The sequence below is a fragment of the Aquarana catesbeiana genome, linkage group LG08, assembly GCF_042186555.1.
Source record: "Aquarana catesbeiana isolate 2022-GZ linkage group LG08, ASM4218655v1, whole genome shotgun sequence".
NCBI lineage: Eukaryota > Metazoa > Chordata > Amphibia > Anura > Ranidae > Aquarana > Aquarana catesbeiana.
This window is the reverse complement of record NC_133331.1, coordinates 53,056,883-53,079,646: the sequence shown is the minus strand read 5'-3', so window position 1 is coordinate 53,079,646 and position 22,764 is coordinate 53,056,883. Positions and strand designations below refer to the sequence as shown.

Below are 22,764 nucleotides of genomic sequence, written 5' to 3'. Positions count from 1 at the left end.
GAAAAAAAAAAAAAGTGAAGCGCCCGTCCCGCCGAGCTCGCGTGCAGAAGCCAACGCATACGTAAGTCGCGCCTGCATATGAAAACTGTGTTCAAACCACACGTGAGGTATCGCCGCGATCCTTCGAGCGAGAGCAATAATTCTAGTGCTTGATCTCCTCTTTAACTCAAAACCGGATAACATATAAAAAATGTTAAACATCGTCTAAAGATATTTAAGGGTCAAAGTTTGTCGCCATTCCACAAGCGGGCGCGACATGTTGGGTATCAATTTACTCGGCGTAACATTATCTTTCACAATATCAAAAAAAAATTGGGCTAACTTTACTGTTGTCTTATTTTTTAATTTAAAAAAGTGTATTTTTTCCCAAAACAAATTGCGCTTGTAAGACCTCTGCGCAAATACGGTGTGACACAAAGGATTGCAGCGACCGCCATTTTATTCTGTAGGGTGTCTGAAAAAAATATATATACAATGTTTGGGGGTTCTAAGTAATTTCCGAGCAAAAAAAAGATTTAACTTGTAAACACCAAGTCTGAAAAATATGCCCGGTCCTTAAGTGGTTAAAGAAGGGACTGAAGCTGTGAATATAAACCTGTGCATGGAAAAATGAATTTCCCATCATCACTTTCACATAAACAGGAAAACCCGCTCCAGGTGTCTGAGACCCAATATCTCCTCCCCCGTCAGGTATGGGTGCCTGCTCAGTATGCAAGTAGCATATAAAAGAAAAAGTAATCTGGATGGCTGCACTCCAACAAAAATCTATTAATGACAGTCCATACAGCAAAAAGGATAAAATAGATCTCTAACGCGCTTCACACCGTAACCACTGGTGTTACTCATATTTTATGCTTTTTGCTGTATGGACTGTCATTAATAAAGAGATTTTTGTTTGAGTACGGCCATCCGGATTACTTTTTCTGTTATCTTTTTCACATACAGTACTTTGAAGTCCAGCTAACACTTTTTAAGTATTTATAGCTATCCTTGGCATTGGAATTTAGCAGAAGTGACTTGTAGGTAGGGGCAGCCGCTGTTCTCGTATTCTGACAGCTGCAGGTACAGGCTGTCACAATACAATAGCCACAACAGGAGATTCGCCCATCCATGCTGTGTAGCGCGGATGGACAAATCTGTTGGCTGAAGGAAACTCAGTGCTTAAGGAGGTATTAATCATTGGCAGTGGCACCCAATCTGGAATATTTTGTTCTAAATTCATTGCTTTAAAGCGTGGCAAATGTTTAGAATGTACTTTTTCCATATGGTAAATCTTCATTTTCATCATTTCGATTTTTCACTTTTTGTCAATTTTATGTGTCATTTGTTCAAGTATTTTGCTTTTATTTATAAGCACTATTTAAATCAAGATGTAATCTTTGCCTGTACAAATATGTAGAAAATGGCAGCAATTTTCATGGGGTGTACATTCCTTTTCACATGGCTCTAAATAGTTACCACAAAATCTCTTTATACCCGGGCGCAGAAGACAATCTGGGTTAGACTCTGCTACTAAAACTTAAATGTCCGCAGGTCCTGTTCTGTGAATAAGATGATAATAATTTCCTCTTCTGTTGGTGTCCCGTCTTGTCAGAAGACACATTTTCTTCAGAGATTATCTTGAAGACATGAAAGGTCTTGTGCTGAGGTTTCGGCCCTGCCGTCTGATCATACCGATGGAGGAGGATCTGCTCGGAAGTCCCTGATGAGGGACAGATAAGATCAGAGAGGGAGGAATCCTCCCCTCCTCATACGTGTAACATCAGGGTAATCTGCTCTGTATGTACATGTGCTGTGCAAAGTGACTCTTCAAGGCTGGCCTGTCGTGTTGGTTCCCTGGGCTATAGGGCCCCCCTAGGCATACAAAAATAGTTTATATAGTTATTCAGTTAATACATCTTTTAAAGCAGAGCATATATAATAAAAAAGATGGTACAAAAATGATTAAAAGTCCTGTGTTTCCCCAATAGACAATTTAAATAGTACCTGGAAAATCTACGTTGTGATGGATGACAACACTTAGTATAGCTGCTGCTCCTCTCTATATTAGGACCCCATGTGATTCTGTAAAGAGTACATGGGTAAAGAAAGAGAGAGAGCGATGGTTCCACCTTCTAAGTGTAGTTTATTAACCCCTTCACGCCACCGTAATGCAAACATGCGTCCTTCGCCTTGAAGGCGTTGTACCGAGGCATCACCCTGGTACCGTTTTTTTTTTTTTTTTTTGTTTTTTTTTAGAGCTGATGGTCGACTTTCTTGTAATAACAACCGATGCGGCTAAGCAGCCGCTCGACTGTTATGCCAAGTAGCGGGAGCCGCCACCTGCGGACCAGTCGGCACGCCCGCCGGCTGGCCAGTGACCCGAACAATGCCGGGATCGGGTCTCGGATCTAGTAACCCGGAAGCGAAGTCAGGACATCACTTCCGGTTTACTGAAGACTTAAAGGCGCCAGATTTTAAATAATGACGGCATTCAAAACAGCCAAACTTGGCGTTTTGAATGCTTTTAAGTGCAAAGAAGGGATTTGGGGTCCCAGACCCCATATCTCTCCATAAAGAGTACCTGTCACTGCCTATTACTGTCACAAAGGATGTTTACATTCCTTATGACAGCAATAAAAGTGATCAAAAATAAAAAAATTAAAGGGACAATGTAAAAATAAAAAAATTAAATAACAAATGATCAAAAAAATTTAAAGCGCCCCATCCCTCCGCGCTCACACGCATGAAGCGAACACATATATAAGTGGCGCCTGCAAATGTAAACTGTGTTCAAATCACACATCTGAGTTATCATCACGATCAATAGAGCGAGAGCAATAATTCTCGTGTCGCCTTTGGGGATTTTTTTAAGTACCGTAGTTTGTCGCCATTTCACGAGTGGGTGTAATTTTAAAGCATTAAATGTTGGGTATCTAGCTAATCGGCATAACCTCATCTTTCATATTATGCAAAAAAATTGGCTAACTTTACTGTTTTGTTTTTTCCTTGTTCATTAAAGTGTATTTCTTACAAACCAATTGCATTTGAAAGACGGCTGCGCAAATACATTGTGACATACGATTACCATTTTATTCTCTAGGGTCTCTGCTAAAAAAAAAATATATATATATATATATATATATAAAATCAGGCACTCCCTGATTTACAAACGAAACGTACCTCCGTGCCGGTCGCTTGTGCTCCATGCTGGTCCTAGATACCTCCAAGCAGCTGTCTTGCAGCGCCGGACACATCCCACACTACAGTAGTACTACATGTACTGCATGGCCAGAAGAGCGCAGATAACATAACTGCATGCCCGGAATATCCCACTTCCATGCACAGGCTGGAGTTACACTTAAAAATGCACTGTTCCGACTTACACACAAATTCCACTTAAGATCAAACCTACAGTCCCTATTGTGTTCGTAACCAGGAGACTGCCTGTTATAGAACACCCCGATTTTACCAGATTTTAGTGGAATGTATGCAGTTTAGAGCCTTAATATACTCTGGAAATAACACACAGGACAAATAAACAATTGGACAAAAAAGAAATCATGGAATAATATATATATTATATATATATATATATATACACATAGGTGACAGCAACAGCAATTTTGTTAGTTTATTCTATTAAATAGCAGCGCGCAACTACCAATTTATATAATTGTATAATAATAGTGTGTGACTGTGGTGGGACATTAGAGTGTAAAAAAAAAAGGAGAGAAGAAAAACAGACAATGACAAAATAAGTAAAATCAAAGTGCTTAAAAAATCTAAGTCCATTAGTGACAGAACACAGGGGGGCTGCACAGGACACAGGGACACATGCACAGGACACAGGGACACATGTACAGGACACAGGTAGGCTGCACAGGACACAGGGACACATGCAGCTGCGGATGGGCATTGTTGACCCTCTTTTTCCACTTACTGTAGCTGCTGCATTTCTCACCCTCGGCTTATACTTGGGTCAATAACTTTTCCCATTTTTTTGTGGTAAATTAGGGGCCTCGGCTTATATTCGGATCGACCTATACTCGAGTATATAGGGTAAATGATTTTAGCAAATGGCTGCAATATAACAAAGACTGAAAAATTTAAGGGGGTCTGCATACTTTCTGTCCCTACTGTATATGTCACTAATGGACTTAGATTCTTTTGAGCACTTTTATTTTACTTATTTTGTGATGGTTTGTTTTTATTCTGTTTTTAGTGTAAATGTAGCGCTGTCTCATTCACTTATTTCATATCTTTTCTTTTGTGGGAACACATAGGTGACAGCAGCAGCAATTTTGTTAGTTTATTCTATTAAATAGCAGCGCGCAACTACCAATTTATATAATTGTATAATAATAGTGTGTGACTGTGGTGGGACATTAGAGTGTAAGCTCCTCTGGTGCGGAGACTGACTGGCTCAGTGTTCCTTGTACAACACTGTGGAATATTACGGAGCTATATAAATATACAGCAATAATAGTGACTGAACTAAGTAATGATCACAATTTTGTTTTATTCTTGTACATTTCTTTTTCCCATTGAATGGCAGTGGAGTAAGTTGGGTAACACAGGTGTGCGGCATGTAACCTCCTAGGTGCCTCTCCGCCAGGGATCAGCGGAGCGGGAACGATTAAACATGGAAAGCGGAAGATGAGGGGAGATTTTATCATCAGGAGGAATTGGCAGCATCCAGGCCACGGACTCTACTGATCTCCCCGTCACACTCGCTGGATCCGGCCTTTGAAGTGCCGCCATCTAGGGATCTGAGAGTTTGGCTCCAGGCCTGATGATAAAACAGGCCCTTTCTTCCCAAAGAGTTATTTGGGTCATTGGAGCTGTCTACAAGCCCTGAGCCGGTGATGAGATGTAAATGAATTGTGAAACAAAAGCGCTGTGTGCCGAAGACCTTTCCTGTCTGCTAACAAGTTATTCCTTAAAAAAAAGATCAAAAGTCCTGCTAAAAAATCACCCTTCTGATTCCAGGTCGGTTTGCGAAGAGAATGTTACAGGAGAATTACAAAAAAAAAAACACATGGGCCTTATTTTATTTTTTTTATGGATGATTTTAGTATGGTCATTGCTAATAAGCTGCCCCCTTGCTTGACCACTGTGGAGTAGCACTCAGTCGCTGTCTATAGTGCAAGATTCACATCAGCATGCTGTAGCAATTGTTCTTCCACCGTTCCAAGTTTGTGACTCAACCCAACTGCAGCCATAACTTTATTTTTGAGTGGAGTAGTGAGGGCTTACAGCCTCTGCCAGATTTTTTTGTTTCCCTCTGGGGAAATTTTTCTTACTTTTTGTCTCTTCCAACACCCATCACCTGGACAGGAAGTCAGGAGAAATCTTACAGACAGCCATAAAAACTATGGGAAAGTGGATAAGGGGCACTGGAACCCTGAAGATTGTTTATACGAGGGACGTTCAAGTCAAACTGGCACTTTTCATTTTACAGGTATAAAAAAGGATGCTAGCATGGCAGCACTACATACAGTAGTGAGTGGCAATATGCAGCCCCACTCCACTGAACTTTTCTGCATGGGGTTGCATATTTGCATTTCTCTCTTTGTGCTGGGAGCCCGCCGCACAGAGAACAGGGTCTCGCCGTGAGCCCCGAGCCCAGTACTAACGATCAGGACCCAGAACTCGAGATTCTGGGTCTCCTGGTTGGCGTGATAGCCTCTGATTGGCTGTCACTGTCAAGCTTACCCCTGTGTTTTCTGTCAATGGACGAGAAAGATACATTGTATCGTTCTCAGTCCTTCAAAAGAGAGGGGGAAAAAAGTGTATAGAAAAATGATTAAATGACGAAATAATATAAATTTAAAATAAAAAACCTAGATCAAGGTTTGATCTAGATCAGTGCCAGGTTTAGTGTTTGGGTCAGGGTCAGTATTTTTTGGACAGATTTTTTTAAATTAGTATCAGCGTCAGTGTATTTTTACCTAGGGTAAAAGCGCACTTTTGTTTTTTGGGCTGTACTACTGGTACAAACAGCAAATGACATTCACATATGTGGTATCGCGTTGATCGTTGGGAGCAAGAGAATTTATTTTGAGTTCTTTGGTCGTAGGCTATGGTAGTAACAAGAAATAAACAGCTAAATTTAAAAAATAAATATATATATATATATATATATAATATATTTTTTAAAATTTTGGGCCAGTTTTTCTTTGATATGAAAAAAAAAAAATCAGGAGATATCCATTACCATTTACCACCAAATGAAAACAAGATATAATCTGCCTGGATGCACAAAGCAGTTGTGATATGTACTGTCAAAGTTGCAAAATTGGGCTTAGGTATTAAGGTTTGTTTTACCCTTAGGCTTGAACGGGTTAATCAAAATGGTGGACAACAGTGTTAGTGCGTGCATGGAGCAGCTCCACCACAGACTCGTCACCACCAAAAATTTTTCAAATAATTGTATCTGCAGGTAAAGTGATGGCGAGTATTTTCTGGGACACGTGGCGTTATTCATGTGGATTTTCTACCCTGTGGTGCCAATATCAACAGTGAATATTACTGTCATGTTCTGAGCTATGTGCATGCGTGTCTGCGGAAAAAACAGCCTTGTTTAATCACCAAGGGTGTCCCGTTTCTCCAGGACAACGCATGAGCTTATACTGCTTACCACACTACATGCATTTCTTATCCCACATCACGGGACACAGAGCCATAGTAGTTACTGTGTGGGTTATAGGCCACCTTCAGGTGATGGACACTGGCACGCCCTAAGACAAAAGTGCACTCCCTACATAACCCCTCCCACCACTGGGAGTACCTCAGTTTTTTTGCCAGTGTCTAAGGTGTTGGTCACGAGTAAAGATGTGCTGTGCTGAGCTCCACTGGAGCAATCCTTGCTGGGGCTAGCCATTCAGCCGGATCCATTCAAAGTAGTCTTTTTGGCCGAATTGAATGGTACCCGGGCCTCATATCCAAAGAAATGAGGCCTTGCCTGTAACGCTTCTCTTTTTAGAGAGCTGGACCCCGGGATCCAGTACTTTTTGGTATTAAGGCCATAAAGTGGCGGGATGCTATTACAGGTCCAGGATTGTGGGTTTCCTCGAGGATCCCCAGCTCCTGAAGGTTGAAAATTGGGTCTGTTGGTTTACCACAGAAAACCCTGCAGTGGGAAATGTAAGTGGAGTTTTCTTAGAATTTTTCAAAATTTTCTTATGTCTCCTTTAATTAGTAAATGCTGTCATGCCTATGTGTCACCACTGGGGGCTGTATTGAGCACTCACCGTCTCATGCTTCTCGGAGAACCCACACTGTGTCTTGGAAGCTGCAGATTTTTCTTCCTCCGGCCAAGCAGCAGACCTCCGGTAAGTCTGGGGGGGTTTCCTCTCCCCACCAGATGCCCCCCTGTGTGGTTTTCTTCCCCTCTTCTTGGGGGAAAAAGCGCTGCATATTTTTGAAAAAAAGAAAAATGGCGCGAATGGCACACCCCCCCCCCCCCCGCCATTTTCTGTTTCCCCCCCTTGGATCCCGTAGGATCGGAGGCCGTGCTCGCGCGGGAGAAAGCTCTTATTAAAAAATAGAGGGGGAAGGGCCATAGGTGACGCGGGGAGTGGGGTTTAGCGCAGCATTGGCGTCCTCCAATGTCCAGCGTGGGAAGGTAGGTTTTAAAAGCACCATTTGTGCTGTTGCATGCTGCAGAAGGGACACAAGAGCAAAGGTGGCATGTAAGAAGTTTTGGTAACACAGGCATATCTTTTGACATATTTACTACTGCATCAGGCTGAGCATTAATAGCAGTGACAGAACTGGACTATTGCTCAAATAGTAGATGCCTTCCTTCTGGTAGTACCTCTGCTTTGTGCATCGGGCTATGGTCGGAAGGTGGGTAAAGACACCTCTAAAAAGGGCTCTAGAAGGACTGTTAGTCACACGGAAGTCTAGAACCATCGCAAAAAAGATGGCATCCTCCCCTGAAAGTGATATGGCTGGTCAGAGTGAGCCACCAGGAGGGGCAAGTGTTGCAGCTGTTCTTAACACTGCAGCCCCTGCGTATAATACTAAGGAGTTTTTTTCTTCAACCATTTTAAGCTTGGTGCAAAAAATTGATGCTTTAATTGCACCTCAGAGTGGGACTAAGTGTAGCAGGTCCCCGTCCATTGCTCAGGACCCTCATGCTGAGGAACAATGGACGAGAGATGACGAATTTCTCTTAAAAGACCAGGAAGAGGCTGAAGTCTCCTCTTCCTAGAACCTGATACGGAAGTATCAGGTTCACACGAAAGATTGTTGGTACAGTCTCTCACTGAATTGGTCCGCTCCACATTTTTACTGCCAATAACGCAGTCAGTCGATGAGCCCACTTCTGGTTTGGGTTCACTAATCTATTCATTTTTTTTTCCTATCCATTCATGGCTAAGGAAGCTAATGTATTCTGAGTGGGAGCACCCAGATAAACAGTTTTTTCCTCCAAAAAAATTTTTCAATACTTTATCCTATGGATGAAGACTTTTATTAAAAAAATGGGGAATTCCAGCAATTGACGCTGCCATATCCTCTGTAAACAAAAACCTGACTTGTCCAGTAGACCATGCTTATGTGTTAAAGGACCCAACGCATAAGAAGTTGGAGTTCCTTTTCCTTCCCGACCGGTGCACGCCGATGTACGTCGGCAGAATGGCACGTCTGGGCAAATGGGCTTACAGGTACGTCCATTTTAATGGACGTACGCACCGGCCGGGAGCGCCGTGAGTCGGGTCGCGGGTCCCGCAGACTCAATCGCCGCGGGGATAACCGCGATCGCCTCACGGAGAGGACGAACGGGGGGATGCTGATGTAAACGGCATCTCTCCGTTCTGACTAGTGACAGTCTCACTGATTTCTGCTCCCTGACATCGGGAGCAGAGATCAGTGTAGTGTCACAGCTAGCCCATCCCCCCTACAGTTAGTAATCACTCCCTAATACTGACTTAACCCTTCCCCGCCCCCTAGTGGTTAACCCCTTCACTGCCAGTGTCATTTATACAGGAATCAGTATAAATGACAATGGTCCCAAAAATGTCCGAAATGTCTGCCATAATGTCGCAGTCGCAATAAAAATCGCTGATCGCCACCATTACTAGTAAAAAAAAAATTTATAAAAATGCCATAAAACTATCCCCTATTTTGTAAACGCTATAACTTTTGCGCAAACCAAGCCTAAACTGAGGGAAAAAAAATTTTTTTAATATATTTTTGGGGGATATTTATTATGGCAAAATGTAAAAAATAATGCGTTATTTTTAAAATTGTCGCTCTTATTTTGTTTATAGCGCAAAAAATAAAAATTGCAGAGGTGATCAAATGCCACCAAAAGAAAGCTCTATTTGTGGGGAAAAAAGGACGTCAATTTTGTTTGAGAGCCACGTCACACGATCGCGCAATTGTCAGTTAAAGCGACGCAGTGCCGAATCGCAAAAAGTGCTCTGGTCAGGAAGGGGGTAAAATCTTCCAGGGCTGAAGTGGTTAAAAACTATATTTCGCTGACCGGTTCAGTTGTTCAGGCTGCACTGGCAGCTATCGGAGTATCGCAGTCCTTAAAGGACCAGTTCATAGAGGGTACTCTGTCATTCCTGATTAACAGGCCCAGGAGTTGGCCGGGATATCAGAAGCGTTGTGTTTTACAGTAGACACTATGAAAGATTCTATTCTCCAGGCCTTTGGTTGAAAAATTGGTCAGTCGACGCACCATGCAAAAAGCTTTTGGCCAGTTTTCCTTTTCATGATCGACGGTTGTTTGGAGACGATCTGGATAAATACATCCAAAGAATTTCTAATGGAAAAAGTTCCCTTCTACCAGTTAAGAAGTTTAAGCATTTTTCTTTTAAACATGCTTCTTCTCCAGTGCCAGGGGCATCAGCCTCCAGGCAGTCACGATGGCCTCCACCGTCAGGTTCAAGAGGTAAACCTCAGGGTCAGTCCCAGGGCCAAAAAAGATTTTGGGGAAAGAAACCCACAAAACGGAATACTAAAGACTCCTTATGAAGGGGCGCCCCCGCTCGCTCAAGTGGGGGGAAGGCTTCTACAGTTTTTGAAGGTCTTTGCAGGAACAATGTCAAGACAGATGGGTGGCTTCCTCAATTTCTCTAGGTTACAAACTAGATTTCTGAGAGTTCCCGTCTCCTCATTTTCTCAAATCAAACGTTCCCAGAAATCCAGTGAAAAAGAAGTCTCTCTCTTTCTAGCTTTGGATCATCTCTTGTCTCAAAGAGTGATAAACGGGAATGTCAGACCCATTTTAGATCTCAAAGATCTCAACTGGTTTTTGAATATCCGTTCTTTTCACATGGAGTCAATCCGATCAGTAGTCTCCATCCTACAAGGGGGCGTCAAACGACATCAAGGATGCTCATCTCCATGTGCCGATTTTCCCTGCTCACCAGAAATTTCTATGCTTCGAGGTAGAAAATCTTCATTTCCAGTTTGTAGCTCTGCCTTTCGGTCTAGCTACTGCACCTCAAGTGTTTACAAAGGTCCTGGCCCCTCCTTTAGCCAGGGTAAGGGCTCAAGGTATAACGATACTAGCCTACTTGGACGATCTACTCTTGATAGCTCAATCGGTAGCTCGCTTAAACCAAACTTTGGTCACCACAGTCAGCTACCTGGAATACCTAAGTTGGATTCTCAACCTAGAGAAATCCTCCTTAAAACCATCAAGGAGATTACTGTACTTGGGGCTGATCATAGATACAGCTCAGAAGAAGGTGTTTTTGCCCCAGGAAAGGATCAGTTCCATAAAGGAACTGATTCAGCTGGTCAAAACAAAAAAGAATCCTTTTATTCGACTTTGCATTAAATTGTTGGGAAAGATGGCTTCTTTCGAGGCCGTTCCTTATGCGCAGTTTCATTCAAGACTACTGCAAAACAGTATCCTGTCAACTTGGAACAAGAAAGTCCAAGCTCTGGACTTCCCAATGCGTTTATCCCCGATGTGTGTCAGAGCCTCAATTGGTGGTTGATATCCAAGAATCTTCAAAAAGGGGAAATCCTTTCTACCAGTTACCTGGAAGGTGGTAACAACAGATGCCAGCCTTCTGGGCTGGGGAGCAGTCCTGGAGGGAGCTTCTGTCAAAGGGAAATGGTCCAAATCAGAGATGACCTTGCCCATCAATATTCTAGAAATTAGGACAGAACGCCTGGCCGTGGAGGCTTGGACATCCAGGCTACGGAATTGTCCTGTCAGAATCCAATCCGACAATGCCACAGCAGTGGTCTATATCAATCACCAAGGCACAAGAAGTCGTGCGGCCCAGGAAGAGGTGAATCATATTCTTTCTTGGGCAGAAAACAACATTCCTTGCCTATCAGCAATTTTCATTCCAGGGATAGAGAATTGGCAGGCAGACTACTTGAGTCGCCATCAATTGTTCCCGGGAGAATGATCCCTTCATCCCGACATCTTTCTGTCAATGTGTCAAAAATGGTGAGTTCTGGACGTGGATCTGTTTGTGTCCAGGTTCAACAACAAGATCGACAACTTTGTGTCAAGGACAAGGTATCCAATGGCATACGGAACAGATGCCTTGGTCTTTCCGTGGGATCAGTTTTCACTGATCTATGCATTCCCTCCTGTTCTACTGCTTCCGCGTCTTCTTCGCAGGATCAAGCAAGAAGGGACGGAGGTGATTTTGGTGGCCCAGGAGATCTTGGTTTGCCGAGATCATAAATATGACGGTAGGGGACCCTTGGATCCTACCACTGTGGCCAGACCTTCTCTCGCGAGGTCCGGTATTCCATCCTACCTTACAAACTCTAAATTTAACGGTTTGGCTATTGAGACCCACATTCTAAAGGACCGTGGGGTGTCAGCTTCAGTAGTTTCTACTTTGGTTAATGCTAGGAAGTCGGCCTCCAGAGTCATATACTACGGTATAGAGTCTGGAAAGCATATGTCTCCTGGTGTGAATCCAGAGGTTGGCACCCCAGAAAATGTCATAGGTAGGATCCTTAATTTCCTACAGATGGGATTAAAAATGAAGCTGGCCTTAAGTACTATCAAGGGCCAGGTGTCAGCCTTATCAGTGTTTTTTCAACGACCACTTGCTTTACACTCTCTGGTTCATAACTTTAATCAGGGGGTAACGCGGATTTTGACGAGGAAAATAATTTTCTTGGTTGCCATATCTTCTGCAAGAAGAGTATCCGAGTTGGCTGCTCTTTCTTGTAAAGAGCCATATTTTATTTCTCATAAGGATGAGGTTGTATTGCAGCCTCATGCTAATTTCCTACCGAAGGTAGTGTCAGGTTTTCATTTAAACCAGGATATTGTTCTGCCTTCATTTTTTCCAGAACCTTGTTCTGTGGAAGAAAAGTCACTACATTCTCTTGATGTGGTGAGAGCGGTCAAGGTCTATTTAAAAGTGACCGCTCAGATTCATAAAACAGATGTTTTGTTTGTGCTGCCAGACAGTCCTAAAAGAGAACAGGCAGCGCCGAAATCTACTATTTCTAAATGGATTTGTCAAATGCTTGTTCAAGCTTATGGTTTAAAAAGGAAAATTCCTCCTTTTCGTATTAAAGCGCACTCCACCAGGGCTGTTAGTACTTCTTGGGCAGTGCATCACCAAGCCTCTATGGCTCAGATCTGCAAGGCCGCAACTTGGTCTTCAGTCCATACATTTACCATATTCTATCAAGTAGATGTAAAAGGTCATGAGGATATCGCCTTTGGGCGCAGTGTACTGCAGGCTGTAGTATAAGTCCTCTAGTCGCTTAATGCCCTACTTTTGTTGTGTCTCCCTCCCTTCAGTTGGCATTGCCATGGGACTTCCCACATAGTAACTACTATGGCTCTGTGTCCCATGATGTACGATAAGAAAATAGGATTTTTATAACCGCTTACCTGTAAAAGCCTTTTCTTTGAAGTACATCAGGGGACACAGAGGTCCCTCCCTTCTTTGGTATACACGTGTATTGCTTTGCTGAAAAAATGAGGTACTCCCAGTAGTGGGAGGCGTTATATAGGGAGTGCACTTTTTGTCTTAGGGCGTGACAGTGTCCATCACCTTAAGGTGGCCTGGAAAGCCACATAGTAACTACTATGGCTCTGTGTCCCGTGATGTACTTCAAAGAAAGGGATTTTACAGGTAAGCTGTTATAAAAATCCTATTATTACATCAACTCGGCTGGGAGGTATTACCACATCCCCCTTACAGCCCGGACATCGCTTCTAGTGATTTCCACCTGTTTTGGCCCCTAAAAGAGTTCCTCGGAGGTCAGCATTTCAGCACTGATGAGGAAGTAAAGCAGGCTGTCCTACGATGGTTCAGGCAGACTGACTAATCTTTCTATGCCGAAACTTTCCAGGCATTAGTTAAATGCTGGGATAAACGTAGCAGAGGAGTATGTAAAAAAATTACTGCAGTTTCCACTCCTTGAAAATTGTTCTTTTATTATATAAACTCAAAAGTCCCTATTTGATTTGAACTCCCCTCGTATGTTTAAATATATTACCATCCTATAGGATGACAATGGTGGAAAATCAGGGATGTCAAACTCAATTTCATTGCAGGCCGCATCAGCATTATGGTTGCACTCAAAAGGGCCAGCTGTATCTGTAACACTATATAAATGAATCTACTCTTTATCATATTAAATATTTGCCTCTGCATTCAATTACTGGTTTTGGTAACAAATGAACCACTTAAAGATCGGAAGGATCTGCCCCCTTAATGACCAGGCCATTTTTTGCGATACGGCACTGCATCACTTTAACTGACAATTGCTCGCTCGTACGATGCTGTACACAAACAAAATTTATGTCCTTTTTTTTCCCACAAATAGCGCTTTCTTTTGGTGGTATTTGATCACCTCTGCAGGGTTTTTTTTTTTTTTTTTTTTTGCACTATAAACAAGAAAAGAGAGACAATTTTGAAAAAAAAAAAAAAGATTTTTTACTCTTTGCTATAATATCCAAAAAATAAAATAAAAAAATAAACAAATGTCTACATCAGTTTAGACCAATATGTATTCTTCCACATATTTTTGTTAAAAAAAGATCGCAATAAGCGTATATTGATTGGTTTGCGCAAAAGTTATAGCATCTACAAAATAGGGGATAAATTTATGGCATTTTTATTATTTATATTTTATTTACTTCTAGTGGTGGCGATCTGCGATTTTTAGCGGAACTGCGACATTGCGGCGGACAGATTGGACACTTTTTTAGGACCAGTGACTTTTATACAGCGATCAGAGCTAAAAATAGATTACTGTATAAATGTCACTGGCAGGGAAGTGGTTAGCACTAGGGGGCGATCAAGTGGTTAAGTGTTACCTAAGAGGTGTTTCTAACTGGGGGGTGTGTACTGACTAGAGGAGGAGAGAGATCACTGATTCTGATCACTAGAAACAGCAGATCTGTCTATCCTCCCCTGACAGAGTGGGGATCTGTCTGTTTACATTGACAGATCCCCATTCTGGCTCTCTGAGGAGTGATCGCAGGTGGCTGGTGGACATCACGGCCACGAGCTTCGGCTCCAGCGTCGCGCCACGGGCCCTCCTATAGCTTCTTAAAGCGTCTGACGTACAATGATGGCGATTCGCACAGCGTGTCAACCTGCCGCAGTACAACTGCGGCGGCTGGTCGGCAAGAAGTTGAGGGAACAGAGCCCACTCACACTCATGTAGCAGATAATGCAAGTCTGAGAAGGAGGGTCACACACCGCTGGTATCATCCACAAGAAACTTTATTGGAGACTGCTCAGACAGGACATGGTTCTGCCATGGTGCTCTGTCTGAGCAGGCTCCAATAAAGTTTCTTCTGGATGATACCAGTGGTGTGTAACTCTTTTTCAACTGGCATAGAATTGTACCTTACATTGTGCTGCTGGGGGCAGAGCTGGGAAGCAGAAAGTGTAGGATCTGGAGGAGGGCTGAAGTCAGCTGCCAGAGTCTGCTAAATGCTGAGACCAGAGGAGGTAGAGACAAGGTGGTGCGGTGGCTGCACAGAGAGGCATAGAGTCTGTAAGAGGAGTTCTGTCGTCCTTTCTGAGGCGAGGTAGGAGCAGAGACAAGAGGGGTGCCACAGCTGCAGGAGAAGTGCAAGGGCCACATGAAATGATCTAAAGGGCCAGATTTGGCCCATGGGCCTTGTGTTTGATGCATATAGTGTAAATGTAAAGAATATTAGGCTTGCAGCTTCTGCACACTGTAGGGCATAATCGCTATTGATTGTGTTGTGGTAGTGATGAGTGAATTGAAGTGCCACACTGTAATATTGGTTCCCCACCTTGTCTTGTCTTGGATTGGCCGCATTCATGTGATAAGAGTGTGTACTGGTCTTAAGAAGTACTCCCATTAGAGGGCCTGTTTTGATATTTTAGGCTGGGATAGCAGGTGCCGAGTTCTGCTGTACATTATATGCCCTAGGCACAGCCCCACTTAATTATAACCTGTGCCCTTAGTTATTAGGTAGCGCCACTTAACCCCATTTTTTGTTTGTTTGCCATTATCTAGAGCCCCCTTAGGGGAGGCAGCAAGCTTCTTTTATTATCCTAAGCGCGGTCCTTTCTATATACTTTGAACATGCATGCCAACACACTCCAGGATCCCCAGGTACAATATCCTTCATTTATTCCTCCCTTAACTCGAGCAGAACCCTAACCTCCCTATCATATGTCTCCAAATGGGGACGGGATTTGGTGGATTGAAGTAAAGCCTGGTCTAATATTGTGAAATGCTGCTTCAACACGGCTACTCTGAAGGCAGCCTATAAGGTACTCCACTGGTACTGTGTCCCAACCCGTATTGCCAAATCAAACCCATCGTACAGTGATAGATGCTTCAGGGGTTGCGTTAAGGAGATATGGAGATGAACTTCATATCTGGTGGTCCTACCCCCACTTAGTGGGTTTCTGGTCAAGGGTATTCAGTCTTCTGTTCACGCTCTTACATGTGTCTACCCACAGAGATGCCAAGTTGGCCCTACTCCACTGTCTGATCCCGGGCCTTTTCTTCTATCAGCAGAAACTGGCCACCTATTTGTTTATCACTGCGAAGCGCGCAATAGCAAGGGCTTGGAAGAGGCCGGGTGTCTGGTTTGCAGATGTAAAGAACATCTTAATGACTCTCATGATCAATGAGAAGAAGTCTAGTATCCTCCACGACTCCCACGCTAAATTTTTCAAGGTGTGGGGCCCGTGGTGGTCCTACGCTCTTCCAACTTTGCACCCAATCAGCCTGGGCCTCTCTAACTGACCTCCTTTGCCTCCCCCGACCTGGGGGAACCTTTTTCTTTCCTATTCTGCACCTCCTTTTCCCTCTTTTTTTTCTTCCTTTTCCATCTCCTGTTTCCCTCCTTTGTCCTGGCCTAACCCCCTGCCCCCCTTCCCCCCCTTTTTTTTTTTTCTTTTTTCTTTTGGTTGTTCGTATGAGTTCAGTCCAAGCTTTGTCTTTCAAAAATTTTTGGACTGCTCCACACCCCAACCCCCGAGCAAATAAGCTCAGTCACCCCAAGTTGCCCCCTGGCCTCGCCCTGTGGGTCCATGTTGTTCGATAGTTCTTACAAAACATGTTCTTACTGTCTATTTTCTTGCAGTGCCATGATATGATCTCTGCTTATATCCCCTGTGCGGGATCATCACAACTATTTTGGCCTTTAATATATTTCAATAAAAAAATTGTACCAGAAATACAGGTTTATTCCACGGATAGAGCCCATTCTTTTCTTCAATATGAAAATATAAAAACAATCTATTTAAATATACCCCCAGCTACATCACTAACCTGGTCTCAAAATATCGACCAAACTGCTTTCTTTGGTCCTCCCAAGTTCTACTGCTCTATAGATCCCTTGTCACCTCCTCCCATGCTCGCCTCCAGGACTTCTCCTGAGCTTCTCCCATCCCTTGAAACTCCGTACCCCAATCTGTCGGACTATCTCCTAATCTATCTATCTTTAGACGATCCCTGAAAACCCTTCTCTTTAAAGAAGCCAATCCTGCTTCTAACTAATACACTGTGATTTTACTTTATCCATCAGCCCATCCTCCACAGTTATTACCTTTTTTATCACTTCCTCTCCCTCTTAGAATATAAACTTTAAGGCTGAATTCACACGTGAGCGTATTGTTTTTTAGGGCAGTTTTGCAGCATTTTTGTACAGGTGTTTTTCAAGGTCAAAAAGTCACCAATGTAAAAGCAGTAAAACGCCTGTAATCTGCCAAAAATGAAGCTCGTGCATTTTTTTGCATTTTTTTGAGCTTCAGGCATTTTTCTTCAGGCGACAGAACGCTCTGATGTAAACAGATGCCATTGAAATTGAATGGGATTTTGCTTGTTGGGCGTTTTGGAACTTTTGAGATGAGCAATTTACGAGGTGAAAACGCTCAGGTGTGAATGCAGCCTGATGAACAGGGCCCGCTGATGCATCTTGTACCAAATTGTATTGTAACTGTAATGTCGGCCTTCATTTTGTAAAGCGCTGCACAAACTTTTGGTGCTATATAAATCCTGTATAATAATATAAATTGTGCACTCACATTAAAACCTAATTGGTACCAGCATATCACAAATGGCTGGAACTAGACTCGAACCCAGACATGTTTGTCAGACTTTCTTTTCACTTGGATTAAGCTCAAATTGTATTGTACATAAGTGTTCATGGAGATTGTCTTTTCAGTGTGTGAAATACAGAAGGCACATGGAATGCTATTTTATTTGTATATATTATGTAAGTTGGAATTTATAGCACATTAATGCAATAGTGCTGCACTTATTGTATTGAAATCTTATCCCTTATCCCTTGTAGTGAGCCTTCCAAATTGTTTAAAGGATAGGTTCACCTTTTAAAAAAAATAAAAAATACACGTGCATCTTTTTGCAGGTAAAAAATGTGCATGTGTTTTTTTTTTTTTTTTAATAGGGTAAAGCATTGCACCCGTGATTAGCAGATCACAGGCTCAATCTCAGGCTCCTGTAGACTGTCAGGGTAGCTGTCTACCCCATACCACTTCTAGAGCAGTCACCAGCGAGAACTACAAGCCGTCAGCTGTAGTCATAGTCTTCCCCTTCACAGAACTTTGTGAATACACGTCCGCATTCTTTTTTTTTTTTTTTTTTTTAATTGATCCTTGGCCCACTGTCACAACGGAAGCTCGGGAGGGTGCAGGGGATGCTTATTATGTTACATGTTACACCCTGGATACAGAGATGTAACATTTTATAAAAGATGAACTTATGCTTTAGTTATTTGTCTCTAGTGTTCTGTTTAAATGTGGTGCATTCATTTCTGTTATTTTTTTTTTCTTTTTAAACCTGGGTTCACACTAGATGCGGTGCGGATTCACAGCAAATTTGGCAACACATCTAAATCGCAACCCGTCCATGCAAACTGATTGTGGAGTGTATGTTAACGATACCCCGGATTCTGTTTGCAAAACGCAGCGCAAATGACAGAATCGGATTGCATGGGTGTGAACACAATGCAATTCTGGTGTGGATAGAAAGGGTCCTGCACCAGTTTGGTGCGATTTGAGCAATACAAATCGCACCTCAGAGACACTGCCTGTAATTTGCATAGGAATGTGCTGCAATTCCTGTGCAACTAACATGCGGTTTCCTGCACCGCAGCATTTTGCTAAACCCTTTTGTATCAGTACTGCTTGGACTGAGAAGAATGGGGGTAGACCCGAGCAAGCTTGTCTAAGAAAAAAAATGAATTGTTTGTACAAAAAGAAAAACATTGTCACCGACATTACTCAAGTGTGTTGTTGAAATGGGAAATGTACAGTGTAGACAGGAAGCCGCTATACACAACGTTGACTGACCTTAATTTTGTATATGGGACCAGTGACCCCGGACTAACGTAGGAGTAGATTTTATACAACATTTCTAGAAGCACACAAATTCCTTTCTGCTTTCCCTTGACCTGGTTTTGCCTTTAAGAGTTATAAAAATGTGTAATTAGAACTGGGTCGTGAACTGTTTTAAAGAGGGATGGATACTTTCCGAAATAAATAAGTACAAAGGTGTTATTTATAAAATGGCATTGTAGAAGGGTAATTCAATTGCTATTTAGGGTTAGGAAGCAATAATAGTTGTCTTTCCGCTGGATCAAATGGGAGTTCTGAAAATGTGCATTGATTAGGTTGCCAATAACTGTATAAATAATTTGCATTCCTAGATAAGTTTTACATTTCTGAAGGACATATAAGGCTTTTATTCTGCAGACCTTGCACAAAAAGATGTTACCTTCTTTTTAGGGCTGCAGAAATTAACAATTAATTCCTCGATTAAGCGTTAATTTTTTTGATCGGTAGGCTGCCCGCCCTGGGGCCGCTTTGGGCCAAGCTGTGGCTGCAGCGCTCCGCTCCGCTCCCTCCTCCTCCACTATAGGTCATACACAGTCTGATTTAGGAGGAGGGCGGGACTTTTCTCACAGCGCGGCCAAAGTTTTGACACTCAGCTCCGAGACACACAGAAGGAGATGCCTGCAGACTCTGCAATCCAGGCACTGACGACAGTGAGGCTGCGATTATGGGCACGGCGAGACTGCATTATGGGAACGGTGAGGCTGCGATTATGTGCAAGGTGAGGCTGAGTTTATGACGTGTGACTTCCTAGCCATGCCCCGATCTGTCCGGCTTCGGCCGTTGCCGTAACAACGATGCTAAATCAGCTAAAAGTAGTTGGATCTGTATGTGCGTTATAATCAAATTAGTCGATTAATAGATCAAAAAAAAAAAAAAAACTAATCAAACACGAAAATTTTAATCAGTAACAGCCCTACTTCTTTTATTTGCCCCCCCCCCCATGTAAGATCACTAGCCTAAAAATAAAAAATAAATATATTAAATGGTAAAAGATAATTAACCGTTTCAATACCGGCCACTTTCACCCCCTTCCTACGTAGGCCAATTTTCAGCCTTCAGTGCATACATTGAATGACAATTGTACGGTCATGCAACACTGTACTAATATGACATTTTTCCTTTTTTTCACACAAATAGAGCTTTCTTTTGGTGGTATTTAATCACATCTGTTTTATTTATTCTTTTGCTATTCCTTAATTTTGGAAGAAAAAAACGTTTTTCTTCCTTTTTGTCAGAAGTAATTTTTCTCCTTCACTGATGTGTGCTTGTGTGCTGATGAGGCCGCACTGATTAGGTGGCACTAATATGCCGCACTGATAGGGTGCACTGATATGCGGCACTGATAGCACATATTGGTGTCAATGGTAGGCACAGACTGGCATCACTTGCAGGGCACTGTTGGGGCTGCACTGTAATCAGGGCGCTGATGATCAGTGCCCTGATTACCTGTATAGTCTCCCCTGTGAGGAGATGTCTGTCGGTGTGAGGTGAGGAGAGGCGATAAATGCCACTTCTGCTTTTACGTGGTTTACATGATTACATGTTTAAAGAGCCACATCACCGTCTCTTTACCAAGATCAGGGTCACCCCCCTGCGATCAGTGTGCGAAAGTGGTGACACTAGTGACACCCCAGAACGAGAGTGGATCCCGCCTGCCGTCATTTCCCTAAATGGCAGGCGGGAGGTAGTTAAACTGGTTGTAAATTTTAACATATACCCAATGAAGCCTCAGGTAATACACAGAAGTGAAACAAATCCTCCTATGTAAGTTGTACCTGTTTATCTGCAGCCCTCTCTCCTCTACAGCCTTCTAAAGAACACAGATCAAAGGCTATTTCTCAGGCGCAGAAGACAGGAGTGGGGATCTGATATCACACACTGCACAGCATAGAGCAGGGAACTGAGTGTAAACGAAGAGCTGAATGGAGAGAATGGACACCCCCTTCTACACACCCTCATAGGGAAACGTGCAGCTGAGGTTGTCAATCATTTTCTGTGTGCTGGAGGGAGGGCGGGTCATTTCCCCAAGATTCTTTGGCTTTGGGATAACCTGTCAGAAGTAACTAATGAGGAGAGGTGAACGAAATTACACTCAGTGATTTGGATTGAGACAAGTACAAGCTATAGAATGAAATGCTCTGTTCATTTTTAATTTTAGAGGTTTACCACTTTGTATAGTGCAGGAGGGTATGCATGCAAGATTTCAGATGCTTGGGTCCCACAGAAGGCTGCAAGAAGGCCAAGTGACGTCCCTGTTTTTTTTTTTTTTTTTTTTTTTTTAACAACTTTACAGAACAAGGTTCTAATAAGTGGTTAGGGGTTTTTTTTTTTTTTTTTTTGGTTTTTGTTTGTTTTTTTTTTTGGTGCCGTATCTTTAAGTACTCTGTACATGGTTTTCTTTAATCAGATGACAAATGCAAAAAGTAGTGAAAACTTGTTGGTTATCTTACACATAACTGATTTAATTTTTTTCATTAAATTGTAAAAAAAGACTTTTCAGTACTGTTATTTTATTTGATAATGTACTATATATATTACGAGATGTGCCGACTGTGTAACTGCATTTTCTAATATGTAATGTTCCATCTTGTAGGTCTGTTAATGGAATGAAGTTGTTACAAAGTCATATCATTCTTCTTTTCACCTGTGGTATGTATCTTGTTGGTGTTCTCTTTTCTTTCTTTTGGTTGTTGGTATATTTTTAATGTCTAATGCACATGTTGTATATCGACTACTTTCAGGACAGGCTGAGACTTGTCGCATGACAGCGGCCTTTTATATCATGGTGGTAATAAAAGCAGCTTTTGGTAGAGGCATAGTGTGGACTGTGGAAGTTGGGTTGTGTTTTAGGCCCACGTGGGCTCAGAGGGGGTAGCAAGGACAGTAGTAGGTACAGGGTTCAGATCTATAGGAACAGACGTGCATGTCTCTAGAATTCATAACCAAGGTTTAGGAGTGTGTCTATGGGAATGTTTGACCATTCTTCCATTTGTGAGGTCAGGCACTGATGTGGACGAGAAGGCCTGGCTCGCAGTCTTCGCTCTAATTCATCCCAAAGGTGTTCTATCGGGTTGAGGTCAGGACTCTGTGCAGGCCAGTCAAGTTTTTCCACCCCAAACTCGCTCATCCATGTCTTTATGTAGCTTGCTTTGTGCACTGGTGTGCAGTCATGTTGGAACAGGAAGGGGCCATCCCCAAACTGTTCCCACAAAGTTGGGAGCATGAAATAGTCCAAATGCCTTAAGAGTTGCCTTCACTGGAACGAAGGGGCTAAGCCCAACCCCTGAAAAACAACCCCACACCATAATCCCCCCTCCACCAAATGATTTGGACCAGTGCACAAAGCAATGTCCATAAAGACATAGATGAATGAATTTGGGGTGGAGGAACTTGACTGGCCTGCACAGAGTCCTGACCTTAACCTGATATAACACCTTTGGGATGAATTAGAGCAGAGACTGCGAGTCAGGCCTTCTTGTCCAACATCAGTGCCTGACCTCACAAATGCGGTTCTGGAAGAATGGTCAAACATTCCCATAGACACCCTCCTAAACCTTGTGGACAGCCTTCCCAGAAGAGTTGAAGCTGTTATAGCTGCAAAGGGTGGGCCAACTCAATATTGAACCCTATGGACTGAGACTGGGATGCCATTAAAAGTCATGTGCGTGTAAAGGCATACTTTTGACAATATAGTGTATCTGGATATCGGAGGGTTAAGAAGAGTCATCTTCCATGTTATGAGGAGAATCTAAAAATTCCAATGTGTGACACGACGCATGTGTAGCGCAACTGCCATCTACACATAAGTGATCGTTTCCTGTCCTCCTCAGCGAGGATATTCGTACAGAGCACAGCTGTCTCTCCACACAGCAGTCAAGATCTGTGCGTTTGACCGCAGTGCATGTTGTATCAGAGATAAGGGATAAAATGTAGTAAAAGTGTTTGTACAGAAGGTTGATTTACA

The 22,764-nt window shown here is 42.8% G+C and overlaps 1 protein-coding gene across 3 annotated transcripts in view; it reads left to right on the top strand.

Moving 5' to 3' along the window:
• VWA2 (von Willebrand factor A domain containing 2) overlaps nt 1-22,764 on the top strand; it is a 95,975-nt gene that overhangs the window by 27,258 nt on the left and 45,953 nt on the right. For all 3 annotated transcript variants that reach the window (XM_073595852.1, XM_073595851.1, XM_073595849.1), the window contains one exon: nt 21,394-21,449. In XM_073595852.1, coding sequence (XP_073451953.1) covers nt 21,394-21,449 — 56 coding nt within the window. The remainder of the gene's footprint in view (nt 1-21,393; nt 21,450-22,764) is intronic.